The 19616-nt window shown below is 41.3% G+C and overlaps 1 protein-coding gene across 1 annotated transcript in view; it reads left to right on the top strand.

Annotated features, from left to right (window-relative positions):
- Positions 1–1281: 1281 nt before the first annotated feature.
- LOC127619321 (delta-type opioid receptor-like) overlaps positions 1282–19616 on the top strand; it is a 77466-nt gene continuing 59131 nt past the window's right edge. Inside the window, exons 1-2 of the mRNA XM_052092199.1 lie at positions 1282–1457; positions 1902–2118. Of these exons, the coding sequence (XP_051948159.1) occupies positions 1910–2118 (209 nt within the window). The 5' untranslated portion in view covers positions 1282–1457; positions 1902–1909. The remainder of the gene's footprint in view (positions 1458–1901; positions 2119–19616) is intronic.

Below are 19616 nucleotides of genomic sequence, written 5' to 3'. Positions count from 1 at the left end.
CGGAGTGGGAAAAAGATCTATATTGCGAGAAATAGCTTATAGAGAAATAACTCTCGTAGCAAAACGTTAATGGGACAACATTAGCACCAAGTATTCTGAACCTCGAACGCATGTTTTCTTTGGACATCATAAAACAAGAATGTTGGTGAGCGTGACGCGTTGTGTTCAAATAAGGACGCTGTGATTTATCGCCAGTGTTATGGATCAACAGGGATCAGGTTAACTGGGGATGTGCGCGTGCGCCTGAATAATTGTACTTACATTTTCAGCAGACTAGTTTAATGTGAAATGTGAAGGAGCAAAGAAAAGACGTTTTGCACATTACAAAAAAAATTGGTATCATTATTAAACCCATTTCTTTTTTCATCGATGTCTGTTCCAATGAATTTGACACAGTTTACGAGGGATTTTAACATGGTTTCACAGGGTAACAGCTGGTTGCCCATGTTAACGTGAGACATTGGTTTTAATGAGAACTGGTGATTACACATGTCACAGCAGTAAATCGCATGTGGAAGTCTTTTATTTGCAACACTAAAGCATCGTATGCTGATGTGTCAATAATATAGCCTGCTTTCAGTTGCTTTTTCTTTTCTTTGCTTCTTGGCAATTCACATTGAACAAATTTGCTGACAATGCATGTCAAATTATTCACGTGCACGCGCACATCCCCAGTTCACATGATCCCCAGTTGATCGATCACCGGTGCGCCGACACCTGAGCACGAGCACCCCTTGTAGCCAGCACTCCCACTCATGCCCACGTTAAACGCTGTTGACTCAGTACTGCAACACGACTGAAACATTTAAGGCATCGCATACAACACGTATCACTGACTTTCAGATGGGAATGCGCAGTAGCTGCTCGTTAATCTCACGAGATGAGAAAACAAGTCTGGATGCTGAGCAGCAGACTGAGACACACTGCACTCGATGTTATCTTCAAACAGTAGCTGATGTGTTACCCGTAACATACATTTTTGCAAATAATGATATATATATATATATATATATAATGACAAGTGACATCCAAAAGTTAAACGTTCAAACATCTGCATTCACTCTCCATCTCTGACACCTGTTCAGGCGCGCTGTTGTAGGCTAATCAACGTTTGGGTTAGCGCGTGCATGAGAGAGAGAGAGAGAGAGAGAGAGAGAGAGAGAGAGAGAGAGAGAGAGAGAGATGTAAGTGGCTGCTGAAGATTCGCAACAACAAGCAAGTCCTTTACCGCACCTCCCCCTCCCCTTGCGTTCCCTGAGAAAAAAACATAAATCATGTTTCTCTTTTGCCTGAGATATAGGCTACAGTAATCTGAATATCTCTCAGCTGTTGGAAACACTGTGCTTTGAGAAAACATAAAAGAATAGCGGCAACAGTGAATTCCTCGCCCGCTTACAGGAGTCGGAGGCAGCCACACAAGCGACCGACCGGGATTTGGGGGATTTCTTCAAACAGAGGTATGTGATGATCTAATTGAACGCTTTTGCTGCAGTTCAGGTCGCTAAAGCGATATTGGTAGAGATTATTGAGTACTTTTTGCCTGGTCCGGTGTGGATATTCAGTTCTAGAAAATCCGTATGCTATGTTTTCTGTATAGCCAAACTGTCAGATGTATTTCATGCGCAAACTGTTGACAGTACAGATGGTACAGTATGCGCGTGAGATCCTGCATTAGCAAATCACATCTGCACCATCAACTGTATCAAACATGTATTTATGTAAGATTTATCCTTGAGATGAATCCTTGAATCAGTGAGTGAAAACGGTTTTCTTGACCGCCTGTTGTCATTGGAGTTACTCCGCGTGCTGTCTCAGCGTTTGTTTATGTGTTCTTGTGTTTTTTTTTAATGTTATTATTATATATATATATATATATATTTTTTTTTTTTTTTTTGCGGTAGTTGTACTCATGGAGTTCCCAAATGATTCCGCCGGCTTTGCTGACCCCAGACACTTCCGTCTGTACAACGAGTCCCTTTTCCAGAGCAACTTCAGCGCCTTCAACGGGACCGACATCTTTTTCCCGCGGGGCGTCAGGATCATTATAGCCGTGGTCTACATGATTGTCTGCTTGGTGGGGCTCGTGGGAAACTGCTTGGTCATGTACGTCATCATCAGGTAAGATCATCTGGCAGGTTAAACATGAAGGAATGGGGTATTATTTAGTAATAAAGTAAATGATTGTAGAGTCCATGGGTTAAGAATAGGACCCTGCACTGTTGTGGATGTGTTATTGAGGCCCAGGAGGAAAACCCTTCACTTCCTGACAGGCTGGACAATGCAGTCTGTCAAAAGGCCACTAGGTCATGACCTTGGGACACAGTGACTGACGTTTTTATTTACACCAGTGGACAAATCAGTGCCAAAAGTGGACATCTTTTTTCTTTTCATTTTTTACTTTTGTTTTCTTTTTTTTTATTCTTTTTTCTTCATTGTTGTCTTTGTTATGAGGGAAATAAAAGTAGTAACAACATGACTTTAAAGGGATAGTTCACCAAAACCAGGTCCTTAGAATGTGAGAGGATGGTGATTAGATATTTGTAGGTCCAAAAAGCACAGATAGTCAGCATAAGAGCAATCCATCCTATCTCCAGCAGTAATCACCATCCTTTCACATTCTAAGGACCTGCTGAGCCTGGATCTATTCTACAAATCTTCAAAAGTGTTTTGCAGAAGAAAGAAAGCCATACACATCTCAGATGGCATGAGGGTGAGTAAATTATCAGAGAATTTTCATTTTTGGGTAAACAATCCCTTTAAGAATCTTTAAAGGGGTCATGAAGTGTTTTATTTTATTACTGTATTGTCTTCCCTGAGGTCCAATGATAATGTTTTGCACCAAACCAGTCACAATTCAGTAATTTATTATAATTTTCCACACTGTTTTTGTCCCTCTGTCTGAAACACTCGGTTTTGGCCTTAGCACCTTCTTAAAACTTAAATGTAAACACCCACTTTTATGATTGCTAACGTCTTGCAGCCCCTCAAATTCAGCAAACTCAATCAGAAGAGAATGAACCTTGACATTATAAAACAAAATTGTAGGGTTTACACACAACACACTTCTAACACATTGCATCTGAATATTAAACTGTTCGTCTCAAGCACAACTTTTAACACTCAGCACCATAAACTATCAAACAGTCATGACATTTAAAACATTAATTAATTAAATGGTTTACTTAAGGTTTTGAAGTGTTTTTAACTGCTCCATCCTTCAATAACAGTTCCTTTACAAAGCTTGAATCGTATTTTGACTGTTCACAAACAATTCATGCTGGCATGAGCCAAAAAAAAATGAACACATCTTAGTCCAAAGAACGATTAAAATTATGCACATACTGTAGGCACAGTGAGGTGCACATCACCGGAGACACACTGAAACAGTCAAAGACGTTCATCGTCAAAGACGTCCATTGTCAAAGATGTCCTATGTTTACATACACCAACAATTCAAAATACCACATCTGGATGAAAGAACGCATCCATGACAGAGACCACAGATGAATGAGAGAATTGCCTCCCTTTCAGAGTTGTAACTTGACACTGTGTTTTTTAATAGCGGCGAGATACATGGCAGTGGTTAAAGAGTCTGTGTAGCTCATGCTTATATACAAAATAATTCAAAATAGTCCAGATGGGTGCCCTTAGTTGTTATGTTAAGAAAAGTTAGCCACACAAGGCCTGCTCTCTCGAACTGCGTGTCAGTGGGCGTGGCCAAGGGTGCGATGACATGTTGTGGGATGTGTAAATACAAATGAGCAATGTTTTGTGATGTCACAAACAGATTTCAAAACAAGAAGTTTTAGCAGGGTGTCAACTATAAATGCTCTTTTTAGAATGGGAAAACATTTTGAGTTCTGAAATTTACAGTATGTTTGTTATAGTGCAGTTACCTCTTATATATATAAATATAAAGGGAAAATGTATTCTCCATTTCTTGACCCCTTTAGTTCATCATGATAATACATCCAGTGTATACGGCTAAGTTTTCTGTCTACCATCATCACCCTCTGCTACTTAAAACCAATGGCGGAATTCATAATTAAAGCCATAATCAAAGTATTAGCATCATGTGTTATTGCTTTCATTGAATATGATCATATTGTTACAATAACTAGCAGGTGAAATGTGTAATTAACATTTACATTTAGTCATTTAGCAGATGCTTTTATCCAAAGCGACTTACAAATAAGTAACATAGCAAGCGATTTGTCATACAAAGTTCAAAAACATCTACAGTGTCGTGTTGAAATGGTCTCAAGGTGGCTGGAGTTGTATAGGCACTAGTGCAGAAGAAAGAGACAGAGTATAATTTTTTTTTTATTGTGCACAGTAGGTGCAATTTAAGTTCAACAGTAAGCACAATTAGTGTGGATTGGTTAAGTGCTCATGGAACAGATATGTTTTCAGCTGGTTCTTGAATGTTGAGATGGTATCAGCAGATCGTGTGGATGTTGGAAGCTCATACCACCACAGTGGAACAGAGAATGTGAATGATCATAAAATTGACTTTGAGCCTCTTTGTGATGGGAACACCTGGCTCTGCTAATCATAGACCTGGAGAGTGAGTTGGAGCATAGACCTGGAGTGTGAATTAAAGTTAGAGGGTGCGGTTCAATTGGCTGTCCTGAAGGCCAGAGTCAAAGCCTTGAATTGGGCAGCTACAGGTAGCCAGTGAAGGAAATCAAGAGTGGGGTGACATGAGCCCTTTTTGGCTGATTGAAGACCAGACACGGTGCTGCATTCTGGACAATCTACAGTGGTTTATCTGTGTTAGCTGTGAGGCCAGCCAACAGAGCATTACAGTAGTCCAGTCTTGAAATGACCAGAGCTTGGACCAGGAGCTGTGCAGCATATTCAGACAGAAAAGGTCTGATTTTCCTGATATTGTAGAGTGCAAATCTGCAAGACTGGGTGGTTGATGAGATGTGGGCGGTAAAATCACCACTTCCAGGTTCTGAGCTGTTCTGGTTGGTGTTAGTGTAGTTAGGCCAAGATGAATAGTGAGGTTGTGGTCAACAGATGGGTTGGCTGGGATCACAAGGAGTTCTGTCTTGGCAAGGTTGAGCTGAAGGTGGCGATTCTTCATCCAGGCTGAAATGTCCAAGAGGCAGGCAGAGATACGAGCTGAGACTGTAGGGAGAGGCTGGTGGAAAGACAGGTAGAGCTGTATGGCATCTGCGTAGCAGTGGTAGGAAAAGCCACGTCCCATATTGATCGGTCTGACTGTTGTTGTGTATATAGAGAAGAAGAGGGGTCCAAGCACTGAACAGCAGCAGCCCCACTTTATTACAGTTCAGACTAGTGTTGTCAAAAATACCGGTACCCCAGTACCAAGTCGGTACTCAAACAAAAAATTATTTACGATACCAGAATTTCTGAAGGTCCCGGGGTACAGAGTACCGGTTCTACCCGGTACCCACGCAGAAGCGGGAACTTTCTAACGCTCACAACAAGCAAAAGATGACGACAAGCAAAGCTGCTGTGGAGCCTCAACTGAATCATGTCGAAATTAAAAGTGGAAAAAGCCAGGTAATTTGAGGCTGATGAAAAGGGAAACATCACAGATCAGCAAAAACCTATTTGTAAACGCTGCTTTCGCAATTTTCTGATGATAGGAGGGAACACATCAAACTTAATAAAGACAGACACCCGGATTTATTCAAGCAAATAAAGCAGAGCTCGGAATGGAGATCTCGGGAAAGTGATGCTGGAGTACTGGAGATAGGAGCCTGGAACACGCCGAAGCGTTAGAGAGGAGAATCTCGTGGAACGTTTGCTGGAACGAAGGAGTGAGGAGTGTTAGTTGAAAGCCAGGAAACGTCTTGGAGAAGGAGCAGGTAAGTGAGTCTATGTTCACGTGTGAGATCAGACAAGAAGTGAATCGAAGAGTGGAGCTTATATGTGGTGAGGCGGAATGATGAGGGAACAGGTTTCAGGTGCGGGTGTTTAGTACTCTGGAGAGAGGGAGCGTGGCGTGAACGTGCTGGGAGTGTCAGGCTGAACTGTTACACTTGTGACCTCTTTACTATTTCAGAAATATTTTTTATACCTTGCTCTATGATTCCACCTGTTCCATCCTTTTCTGGGATATATGTACAACATGCTTCATCTACCATTAAACAGACCCTTCCCTGCACTGCAGTGAGCTGGTCTAATACCATTCGGTTCTGGAGCTCTTTCTTTATTCCCCCTAACACTTGTTCTGTAACATTCATAAACGTAACTAAATCAAACCTGTTCATTTCTACCTGATTCATAACATTTGCTATGCTAATGGGGCAAAGAATGATTGAAAAAACTTGTCCACTCTGTCCCAGATTCTTTGGTCCTCCGGCGTGTAGTTCGGCTGTGTCAGAGTGGAGGATGCCCTTTTTGTTCGGGTGTGGGTTGTTTAATCCACATGTTGAATTGTTCCCACATGTGGTGTTTCTTCTCAGGACCTAGGGCTCCTGCGTTATGCTAGCCACTGATGCTGCGTGTTCAGCTCCTCCAGTGGGGTCGAACTCAGCAGTTACCTGTCGGTCCCTCCTCTGGTGCTGGCTTAACTCGGGCTCAAAAGGAGAGAGTTTAGTTACACTTGATGGTGTCATTCAGTTTTGGGCAGGGCCGAACGGCCCTGCTTGTCTCTTAACAAATTACTCTGATCTGGTTTCACTTCATTCAAGGCTCAATGTTGAATATCAGATTCGGATGGGTTTTCCTGTAAAAGTTTTACATCAATATTTTTACTAAAGTTTTCTGCATCATAGAAACAGTTTCTTCAGCTTGATTTAGATCTGGTCTTATCACGACTTCCTTTGAAGCCATCTTTGCTACTTAATCAGCCAATCTGTTTCCTCTCACCTCCCCTGCCATGTGGCCTGCAACCTTTATGACAGCTTATTTCGTTGGCAGTTGTGCTACTCTGAGTAATTCTGCAACTAGGTCTTTGGTGTGATATGGGTTTTCCTTCTGCTGTCTTGAAATACCTGTCTTCACCCCATATGCATATTTTGAGTCTGTGTACATGTTAATGGGTTTTCCTTTCGCCAATTGTCATGCTCTAATTAATGCAAATAGTACAGCGGCCAGTGCCTCAATGATTCGATTAGGAAGTTTAGTTACGGCATAGCCGCACTAGTATACGGAATCATTTAGCTTCGAACAGGACCCATCGATGTACCGATGGTCCCCCTCCTCCAGGGCAGATGATGAAAAATCTGGCCTGCAGGAAGTTAATTTGTTTATACGGTCTAGATTGTCATGAGAGTCATTAGAAAAAGTACCTTTGGTAAGCAATTTGTGTAAGAAGATTTACGCACCGTGTATCACGGAGGTCACCTACCTGGTGAGATGTGTGCACAATGAGAGGAACAATACGCTCTGCATCTTGCACCATCAATACTGCAGCAGCCACGGCTCGCAGACACGCAGGGAGGCCTTTGGCGACCAAATCAAGGGTCTTTGAGAGGTACGCATCTGGTCTGTAGGTGCCGCCATGGGATTGTGCAAGGATCGCTGCTGCTGTACCTGCCACCTCGTACACGTAAAGGTGGAATGTTTCACCATAGTTGGGTAAGCTTAGGGCTGGTTGGGAGCTAATGCTGCTCCGGAGATGCTTAAAAGCCATGTCCATCTCAGCTGTCCACTTAATGGGTTCTTTGGCCCCTGAGAGTGTGGCTTCTTATAGAGAGCAGTTCGGCACCCAGGCTCTTTTGCAGTTCGTGACCGAGATAGTCAACTTTCAATTTCCCATTGCAGTTTCTCTTTGGATGCTTTGAAGCCAGCCTGTGCCAGAACGTTGCAGACAATAGTTGAGGCAGCTGTGCAGGATGCAGCATCGGGGCAGAAAACTAGAATGTCGTCTGCATATTGTAGCAAACAAGTCTGTGGTGGAAGCTTTGTGTCTTTCAGCGAGGCGTGCACAACAGCGGAGAATACAGCAGGCGAGTCTCGGAAACCCTGTTGCAGGTGGCACCAAGTGTACTATTGGCCCCTGTATGTGAATGCGAACAGAGGCTGTGCGGCATGAGATACTGGTACACTGAAAAAGGCAGAACACAAGTCGACTACAATCAAATGAGTGTGATCTGCAGGTATTTAATTGCACCACCGGTGAGAGTTAGATGCCAAGTGCCATTGGCTTTCTTTCATAATTAATTGGAGTGTTATATGGAGACTTTATAATACCTTTACACAGACATTGTTGTATTATGGGATCTATACCTTCCTCCTTGTCCTTGGATAGTGGGTATTGTTTTGTAGTATACCAACATGTCAGAGCAGAGTTTTGCAACATATCTGGTCTGATATCATTGAGGCCTGCCTCGTTTTTGTTGGCGGCCCATAGTGCCTGGTTGACTGTGGCAGGGCGGAGGGCGGGGCCGGGTCGTGATCCTACACACCCGGTCCCGTATTAGGCTAATTATGCCTCCGTGAGGGTTAAAGGTAGACTGCAGGGGATTGTGCGGGAGAGAGAGATCTCTCCGTCATGTGTGTGTTTATGTTGTCTTTTAAGTTTATCATTAAACTATTATTTATATTGAAAAGATGGTTCTCGCCTCCTCCTTTCCATTGATCACATTACACTGGTGCCGAAACCCAGGAAGGAGGAGGGATAAGCCTTAGTAGAGTTCTCGCCACTACCGTCCACCCCAACGGAGCAGCCGCGGCCATCTGCCGGGGGACGAGGAGCCCAGCCGCCTGAAAGAGGACGATGGCCGCCGACCGCGAGGGGAGAAGGGGCTCCTAACCGACCGCCTGGAGCGGTCAGGGCCGCTGCCAGGGGTGCAGGAGTCGCCCACCGGCCACTGAAACGCGCCGGGGTTTAAGACCAACCACCTGGAGCTGGGGAACCGCTGCCATGGGTGAGGGAGACCCCTTCTGTTCCCTGAGAACGCGGCGGGGCATTCCGTCTGGCAGGGGCTGGAGGACTGCCCGGAGAGGCACGGCTGTCGTCCGATAGAGGGTGGAGGAGTGGCCGAGGAACAATCTGCGGCGTATCGGAGAACTGGCGAGTTTTTTTATTTTTTTTCATCTCTCTCTCCTCTCTCTCTCTCACTGACGCTCTGCGTTGGCCTTTTCCCTCTTTTAAATTTTACAGTGTTTTTGGGGGGGTACTACACTTTTACAGGAAGTACCCCCCCCCCATTTTTATTATTTCTGTTTCCCTCCCCTTGTCCCCTCCCTCGTCTAGGTAGATGGGGATGACCTGCCAGCAGACTAGACGTAAAGCACGCCCTCCCCCAGGGAAAGAGGGCGGGTGGTGTGTACGTCAGGCCGGGGGCTCCCCAGCCTGAGAGAACGAGGGAGGAATGTGGCAGGGCGGAGGGTGGGGCCGGGTCGTGATCCTACACACCCGCTCCCGTATTAGGCTAATTATGCCTCTGTGATGGTTAAAGGTCGACTGCAGGGGATCGTGCGGGAGAGAGAGATCGTTTACGGACATGTCCGTCATGTGTGTGTTTATGTTGTCTTTTAAGTTTATCTATTTAAATAACTATTATTTATATTGAAAAGCCGGTTCTCGCCTCCTCCTTTCCATTGATCACGTTACATTGACATTTGGCAGTTCTGTTTTTGCTGCTGAGGATTCAACAGACGTGAAACTGCAGACATCACCACAACATCCTGTATACACAGACTGGGAATATACTGATGGGAACAGCAATTGGAGAGAGTTAGAGTCAACTTAGCCCCAATTTTATGCACCAGATCACAACCTAATAAGCAGAATGGAGATTCTGGTAAAATTTATATCTTGTCTATATGCTGCCATACTCTGCAGGAATGTGAGGAGGTCTTTAAAAAGCATCATTGTCTCCATATGCCTAGTCTATCTGGTTCCTTTAAAGTCTTTACCTGATCTAGTTCTTCCTTCCTCTATTTGTGGCTGATCAAATTTTGTATCCAAGTCACTTTATCAATTAATATCAATTCAGTTATTTCTAGAGGTAAGGTTTTGGATAGTATGAATCTATAATCACGTCCAGTCAATTGACTGTGTCGTAAGTTTCTTTAAAACATTCACGTATTGTAGAAGATACCTAACTGTGTCGGATAATTTCTTCTTTTTGTTTTTTTGCTAGTGCCTCTGTCATAGTGGAACGATTATTACAGTTAACATTTTCATCAGTGGTATGCAGTATTAAACATAATTACAATAGGAATTTTATGATCGTAATCAAAATGTTATGGACATGTACAGTACTATTATGCCTATGCTATAATAGTGTTAATTCAAAAGTAATTCAACTTCTGTATTTCGATGTCTGAGTCACAATCGATGGTATTTCCCATCTGAAATCGTAATGGGTCAGTAGGTGTTTATTCCTTTCAGACCGTCTATCTTTTATCATGTTCTTCATTGCGTATTGGCATTGTGTTGAAAACCAGGGGCCCTCTGATCTGCAACCATGCCAATAGTTGTTTTTGATTCTATTTATCTAATGGAAATGTTAGTACTTGAGTGCCAAGTTGTACTTGAATTTTATAAATTTGAACCATCGAGGTGTGACTGTAACCATACACATATCCCATGTATGTATCAGAGCTTAAATATATATATTGTAATCTAAAAATGTCATAACTTATCAGATTTACAAACGCGGATAAAATAAGGTATAACCTTCTATGGTATGGTTCTGTATTTATATTTCTGAACGTTTTTATACTTTTCTCTTAACCAATGTTTCACCAGACAGCTTTCATTTCCAACATTCATTCAATACATAAAATATGATCTTTTCTTTATTCAGACAACAGTCACTTTCATCATATCCCTTTATAGGGCTTATTTTCACACTTGTCCCTTTATTTACAGGGCTCATACAACATACACATTCTCATATGCACTCATGCTTCAGTCATAATTCTCACACTTACAGATACAGATGCTCTCACAAGCACACCCAAAAAATGTCAAACAATTACAAACATGTAACAAACAACATACAATTCTCCAAACACTCAGTTCTAACGCCTGCTGGACTGGGCACCTTCTTCTAACACTTTTTTTTTTTGTAGAACTTTATCCGTTCTCTTCCCACCTTAGTGAGGATATGTTAAACTGCTACAGTCAATCTGAGGTATTTTACCTCCTTTCTGTGTATCTCACAGAGCAAACGCTCCCTTTCCAGGGGCACACTGATGCAGAGAAACCCTTTCCTAATTCAGTTTCCTATTTTTAATTTAAATTTTGTTTTTGATGTGCATTTGTTAAAAATGGAGTGATCAGCTCCCTTTCTGCAGCTAGCAGAGCAATAACGTTCCCTTTTAATGAGTCCAACAATACTTGTGGATGCACATACTATAGGGTTCAGAGATACCCCAACAAACAGGTCAACATAAGTTTGTCCAAAAAATTGACCTTACCTGTTTGTGAGGTATCCCAGATGAAGCCCCCATACTATATTGGATCTAGTCACAATCTCCAATTCCCCGGTCCCGTCTTTCTATGTTCGTGCCCAGTGAGGTGTAGTCGTGAGTCTGAGTCTCTGGAGAATTTGCGAAGGAAGCAGAAGGAACGACAACACACAGTGTCTTTATCCAATCTACTCAATGTTTATTAGAGCAAGCATGTCATTTATATTTTCTTGAGACAATAAGCAGCAAATGGGAAAGCGGTAACAAGGAGAAAATGGGTGTACAGAAAAGAGGCCATATACAGATGTTCCAGCCGTGATGCCTTACGGTTGACCTTGTTGGACGGGTGTGACCTTAATCAGATCACAGAAATAAGTATGCAGAACATGATAAAGAAGAAGAGAAGTCCATTCTTCCCATCATCCCACTATAATATCTATCCCAATTCCTACTTATGCACCCCCCATTATAAGATATGGCCAAACTGTCTCCCCCAATAATTTATATTCTTGTTACTGTTCTGCTGCTGTCCATTATGCACGGTTGTCTAATTGTCATTAAGTTGTTGCATAGATTACATAATGGTTTAAAAAAGTTTATTTATTAGCATGCTCAGTGGTCTAGCACAGCTGGTTAATGTCATTTGAGACAACCAATCAAATAGAAAAAGGCGAGACTAACTTTTCATAGAAGCTAAGCGGGAACCTAAGATATTATTCCAGTACCACACATCAGCAAGGTCAGCATTTCAGGTGGAAGTGTCCAACTAAACATGCAATATTTGTCCTCTATGTTGTGATGGAAATCTTGCACACACCAACAGTAAGTTGGGATGCAAACTACATACTATTTGCAAGAATGCACACTACTCACTATTTGCCGAAATTATCCTTTTTGAATTGAAATGATGTAATGTACAGTACTTCTTCGAAATGTAATTCCCAGTTGTGCATGTGAAAACATCAATGTAGCAGTTTTCTTCTTACCAGCATAAGACAAAGAGCATAATGTGAATGAATTAAATGAATGTGGTTATCTGACTAGCTTTTTAAGTTGCCTTTTAGAAAATTCACTTTACACTATCAAAAAAACAAAACAAAAAACAAACTATAACATTGGTAAGACCTGTGGCTTTGACTTAATGTAAGTTTTTTTAGGTTTGGCAAGATAACGTTTCATATATTATTAATAAAAATATTATTTATAAATAATTTACAATAAATGTGATCTTTTCTAATTTCTTAACTAATTTCTTTATGATTTGTATTTATTCTGACTTTTGGAAAACAATCTCCTAAATGTTTTTTTTTTAAAATATACCAGGATTCATGAATTGTATGTATGTCTTTATCAGGTCTGTGCTCCTAAAGGGAGCCACCAGTTAAAAGAGTAGTTCACCTATAGTTCACCATAGTATCACAGTTTATAGTGAGCAGTAGCTGTCAAGCTTAAAAAAAAGTGCAGTAATGAAAACGCCATAAAAGTAGACAGCATGACTTATATATTCCAAGTTTTCTGAGGCCATACAGAAGCTTTGTGCTGTGTGGACTACTTTTATGATATGTTAATGATTATTATTATTTCTTTCTCTTTGAAGTATGACAGCTGTGGTTCTTGATTGGAAAAGAGCTGCATAAAGAGTCATGAAGAAAAGATTCAGCTGAAAAAACAAAACAATGAAGGTGATTTTTTTCCCAAGTGAGCTAATAAAGTCATGTCATTTTTCAGATACAGCAATAATGAAAAGAAATTCAAATGATATTTGTCTTTTCTTTGAGACAGCTCATAAAAGATTGGTAATCTGACTGAAACAGGAAAATTGATAGCAGTGCATACACGGTGGTAGTCTTTTCTTGTGAACTACCCCCACCCAGTTTAAAGCCTTTATTCCATAAAGTAATAGATAGATAGATCGATAGATAGATAGATAGATAGATAGATAGATAGATAGATAGATAGATAGATAGATAGATAGATAGATAGATAGATAGATAGATAGATAATAACACATGAAGCACATTGTTTATGTTAATATTTTTCCAGTCAACCTCTGTATACAGCTTTAGAAGGCAGCGTTTTATAGCATTCGGGACACAGCCTTGAATTGTCTATCTGTTTGTGTCTGATTGTCCTGTAATGATGCTGCTCTGCACATGGCACTCAGTGATGTACAAGACAGTAATCATTGGGCAGCATCAGCTTCCTGCTCTGTCCCGAGTCTTCAGGGCTTCACCCACTCAGGCCCAGCTCACCCACCTTCTCCATTTGCTGTCCCTCCCTCACCGAATGGAAGTGTATGATTATGAGCCTAATGTATGATTGCTTGTGCTTGGATGACTGCCGTCCTATTGGATGATTTCAGCTGTGAAGTTTTCACTCTGTTCTCTCTTATCCTCGCAAACACACAATATATTGCTCTGTCTTCCACTTGCATGCTCTGTAGCGTTGTGTGCATGTGTTTGTGTGTTGGACTATGGACATAAGCGGTTAACTATGGTAATGCAAGACCATCGTTTTTACCAGTCATAGCCAATCTGAAAAATCAACCCACCGGAGGTTGAAGGGAAACAGTATATCATCATTATGATAAGCTTGTGTTATATTTGCCAAAATGCTGCTTTACTGTAACAACGTTGTTGAAAATATGTTGTGATTAAATGCATGACTGATTTCAATAATTCCATGTTTTAGCTCTGTTTGTGTCTAGGTTGGGCATGATCAACATTGTCTGATATCCAGTCAAGGTTAAAATTGTTTGGACATAGGTTTAGCTGTAACAGTAGGAAGTAATTGCTTATTTCCATGATTCATACTGTATATCATATATGTCACTGATTCCAAACCAGATGTATGCAAAGCATGTTCCAGGGTGTACTTAGAATTATTTAGACATTAGGCCCTATTTTAAAAGTGCTGGTTCTAAGCGCAGCACTATGACATATGTCATAAGTGAAAAGTCAATGGCCATGGCCATGAAGTTCTGGTATTTTTGTGCAAGCATGCACTAATAAGTGCAAGTGTGTTTGGCGAAATCACAAAGTGCTAATGAGCTGGGTCAAGTGCAATTTAATTCTGAGGTTCTTATGATGTTATTGCAGCTTCTGTATCTCAAGCACCAGCGATAGTAACAAAGACCGGGGCGTGTCCAGAAGGGTGGCAGCTGTCACCCTAAAAATTTGCTTTGCCACCCCAACTCATATGTTGCGCAACACCTTAACTCGTCCGTGTCATGCGTGGTCAATCGTGGTTATTCCTATATAGACCGACCAATCAACAAACAGTATTTCAAATTGAACCAATACAGTTATCAAAGTTTTGCTAGCCTCCAATTCAGCACTTAATTTTAGGAAAATAAGTCTAGCCATTTCACCAACTCGTACTATTATAATGAATTGCCATGAGACCGGGTTGACTTAGCTAAGTTTGTCTATAAACCTATAAATCAGAAACACACAGTTTGTGTAAGTATTGTCAAGTTGTGTGAATGACACTTGAAGCAGCATATACTATTTGTGCACATCTATGAAGGTACATCTATAAACATCTTATTTACAAGTGATGCTTTATAAGATGATATTTCACAATCGTTGTGCTTCTATGATACTTAAATTCCACCACACAAGCCTGCCAATAACTTAACTTTTTTAAACATCACAAACCCAAACAGTTGAATTATGAGAAAATTCACTGTTAAGTCTTTCTTGTGGAACGTTTCTCCATGATTGTCCCCAGAAATCACAAAACTTGTGAAAAACAAGCTCAAGTGTTTCATTAAGTGAGAGGATGATACTTTGAGAATCCGTGTTTTATTCACAGTATTGATTGTTTTTAGATTTAAAGTGAATTATTGAAAATGTAGACACTAAGAATACTAATGACAATGCAAAAAAAAAAAAAAAAGATATATATATATATATATATATATATATATATATATATATATATATATATTCAGTATAATATATCAGTTCAAAGAAAAACTTTTTGGTTTTGGTGTTAGGAATAGTGTGCTTATGAATAGGCATTAGAAGAGAGTTCTCTTCCAGTTGACTCAGCTTAGGCCTGTCAGATCGATACACCAACTATAATGAATTTGTCTTCTCTCACTGGACTGAGGACAGTACATTACAAAGAAGAATGAATATCAAGCTGCATAACAGTATTAGCACTGCCCTGCTGATGCTTGCGCAAATGCTGTTTGGCTGTTGTGATGCTTTGTGGCTGATGTCAAGTTACACTGAGCATGAGGGCTCTGGTTTTGATGGCGGGCCCTCTGCATTTTTTTGCGTATTAAAATGATTTCTAATATAATCAGATTGCTTTATGACTGCCCTATATTAGATCGAATCTTTCTGCTCTTTCACCAAAAGAAAAAGACAGTATTGTTCTCTCCCAAAGCTTGATTTATATTTGTTTATTCATGGATGTGTGTTCAATATGCCTGGGTCTCAGTGTGTCTACTTTAGTGCCTCATTAAATGTGAGTTATGCTTTTACCCCCTTTCCCTTATTAAAGTTGATGTTATGAAATTGTTACCAACAAATTAGCAAGGCTTGCAAAATCATTAGACAGTAGCAAGCATATTATAGTGTATAGTATAGCTGATGATTGTAATTTATAGGGTACAATGGGGCAAAATACCCACCTTAAAGCTGATGTGTTTTTTCTCATTTCTCAATTTAATATGCAAAGACAACTTAAAGTAAGCATTAGGTTGATTTCACAAAAACATTCCTCTTTTTGTTTAAGCGGTCTGTCCAGGCCCACATAGCAACATTGGCTTGACCAATTGTGTTAGTTTGGGGCAGGACTTTATTTAACCAATGGAATATACGGGGAGTTTTCTGGAATCTATTTGAAAGCAGTGATGCATTTGTAGGAGACAAAGATTAGAGCACTCTGAGGTGCTCAGTAGGGCTACAACTAATGATTATTTTGATAATCTATTAATTTTACGGTTATTAGAAAGATTATTCGACTACTCTGGGATTATTGCTATGATTAATCATTAGCTCTTAACCTATTATTCAGCTTGTGCCCCGACTTAAAAGGTTGTATTAAATGTGCTTACTAACAATAAAGAGGACAAAATCATCTTTTAAAAATACCTCAATGATATTCACTGAATTAAAGGTAAAAAAAAAAAAAAATACTTTTTATTAAGTTTACTTCAGTATAGAAATTAACTGCAAAAAAATCCTATTGTTATCAGTTGTTCCCTGTCTGTCACTCACCTGATGTCGTGTCGATGTAGTGACACTAGGGGTTCACTCTTGAGAGCCCCAATAACCTTTGCTTTATTCAGAAAAGGCCAATGAAAATTGGCTAGCGGAATTTGCATGGTGGCTCAGCAGTTAAGGCTCTGGGTTACTGACCGAAAGGTCGGGGTTCCAGCCCCAGCACCGCCAAGATACCACTGTTGGGCCTTTGAGCAAGGCCCTTGACCCTATCTGCTCCAGGGGTGCTGTTTCATGGCTGACCCCAGCTTAGTTGGGATATGCAAAAACAATAAAGTTGAATCTTAATCTTAATAAAAGGAGATGGCTTTCACCGCTCATTCAGACTTGTTCCTAGGAGCCGAGCGCATGTGTGTGTTCGTCCCGTCACCTTGTTTTCTGCTGGAATTACGGCGCATATCAGTGGTCACCCTCACACGGTCAAGTGTTGTACTTCTTCTGGTTGCTTCGGCACAGAGTCCACAGGTGTAAAAGAGTTTATTCTAAAAGAGTATATTTCCTCTAAAAGAGCTCACGCAAACGATTGCCATCTTTTTAAAGATGTTCTTTTGCTTTTGCGAGAAAGCAAAAGAGAACATGCCCATAAGAAAGTTGTTGTCACAGCTCTCTTCCTTCTTTGTGAAGCAGAGAGCCACCGCTCACGTTGAGGAAGAGTTATCGGTCGCAGCATCGGAGGGCGGGCTTCTGCTTTCGGAAGTGGATGAATCTTCTGAGCTCCCGCACTCGGGCAGTAGAGCTCAGGATGAGGTGGATGCTGAGATGGCAGATGTGATTGCACGGATTTGAGTGGAACCCTCTGCCCTGCCCTGAGTGTTCATGGCTGGATGATTGGTTTCTGGGCTCGTAGTGCGACTCGCGGCTGCATCCCGCCCTGGTGCCTTTCTTCCCGGAAGTGCACAAGGAGCTTGGTAAGTTGTGCAAGGCACCTTTCTCTGCCTGTACATGCTTCGCCGGCTTGTCCACCCTAACCACCCTCGACGGCGGTGCAGCCAAGGGATATGTTGAGCTTCCCCAGGTAGAGCGCGCTGTGGCGGTGCATTTATGCCCGCAGGGCGCAGCCACCTGGAGGAACTGACAAAGGCTCCCTTCCAAGTTTACTTCGTCATTAGCGGTAAAGGCTTACAATGCTGTGGGTCAGGTCACCTCTACACTGCAAGCCATGGCTATCCTGGTCCACCAGGCCAAGGCACTTAAAGATCTGCATGAAGGTAGGACTGACTCAGGGCTTATGCAGGTACTGTGCACCACAACCGATTTCACTCTATGGGCAACGAAAGTCACGGTGTGCATCCTGGGTCAGATGATGTCCACCTTAGTGGTCCAAGATCAGAACCTGTGGCTCAACCTTGCAGAGATGCGTGACGCAGAGAAGGTTCTCGATGCGCCCATCTCCCAAGGGGGGCTCTTTGGCGACACTGTCAAGGAATTTGCCCATCAGTCTGCCTCTCGCCAGGGCCGTCCTCCTACAATTTCAGAGGAAGAAAGAAACCGGGGGTTTGGGCATGGCAATGAGCGGCACCCCGTCCCAACCGTGAGGGGGAGACGGAGGTTTCCATATATATATATATATATATATATATATATATATATATATATATATATATAATTTAAATCCTCAGACAAGAAAGTTCAATTCTCATTTCTCCCAAGCCACTGCATGAAAACTATGAAAAAAAGCATGAAAACAATTTTAAAGCCAAAAACCAATCAACAGATGAATTTAATTACAATAAGAGTAATCAAACATTTACATTTAGCCCTATTACTGTCATAAATCATTGATGAATCACTCATGTTTAGCTAGTTAATTTAGATGATAATTAGAAACCAAGGTGTTTTTTTCACCCACATCTCAGTTGCAGGTGTTCTAATGACTCTCCTAATTAAAAACAGTATTTATGCATTGCTCAACAATGGCAGCTTTACAAAGTATTCTACAGCTTGAGCAAAGAAGGTGACGCATTGTAAATAAATGCCTACAAAAGGACAAAGTTCACCCGGAATTGCTCTCTATCCGATGACGACATCATAAGAATATTGCGGCTTGGACCAAGATCCTTGAGAGGGCCACAAGAAGAAACTATTCCTTAAGTCCAGCAATGCAGTTCTTAGCTGCACTGTGTTATTATGCTGTGGGAAGTTTTATGGAGTTGGTTTGCAATGGCCTGTGGCTCAGCAAGTCTTCAGTCAGCAGTGCTGTGACAGCAGTAACACCTTTGCTGTTACAGCTTATGAAAACCATGCTGACTTCCTCCTCAAGAAATCCAGCTGGCCAATCAACAGTTCCATAATATTGCCAACATCCCCAGATTGATTGGTATCATTGATGGCACCCTTATCCCATTGGCAAGTATTGTGGTGAATGAGCACTTTTTCATTTGCAGGAAGGGTTATCATTGTGGCAAAATGGCCATGATGTACACATCGCTCTTTTAAGTGGGACAGTTCAGCATTTTGGTGACAGCTGGCTGCTTTGGTAACAATGGAACTTGCGACCGTAGTTGGGTAATGATGGAAACGCACCCCAGGTCGGGAGATGTGGGTGATATTTTTAAATTTGTTACTTTATCTATCTATCTATCTATCTATCTATCTATCTATCTATCTATCTATCTATCTATCTATCTATCTATCTATCTATCTATCTATCTATCTATCTGTCTGTCTGTCTGTCTGTCTGTCTGTCTGTCTGTCTGTCTGTCTGTCTGTCTGTCTATCGTATATTGAATCCTGCTTACCAATACCTTGCTCCCCTCTTGCATTTTTCTATGTTTATTTGGCTTTGGCTCATTGTCGGTCTCTCTCTCGTCAGGACAGTGCACACAAAATAAGTTCCCGTGTAAGATGTCAAGGTTTTCTGATTAGTTGTCTCGGTCATGGCGCATTTGTTAAAGGATTAGTTCACCCAAAAATTTTAATTCAGATATTGTTTAATCACCCCATATGACTTTTCTTCTTTTTCTAAACACAAAGGGAATTTTTTTTTTAAATGTTGTGCTCAGTGATGTCATACAATGGCAGTTTATGGTG

This window comes from Xyrauchen texanus, chromosome 25 (genome assembly GCF_025860055.1).
Source record: "Xyrauchen texanus isolate HMW12.3.18 chromosome 25, RBS_HiC_50CHRs, whole genome shotgun sequence".
Classification (NCBI taxonomy): domain Eukaryota; kingdom Metazoa; phylum Chordata; class Actinopteri; order Cypriniformes; family Catostomidae; genus Xyrauchen; species Xyrauchen texanus.
Note: the sequence above shows the minus strand (reverse complement) of the source record. Positions and strands in the feature narration are given on the sequence as shown.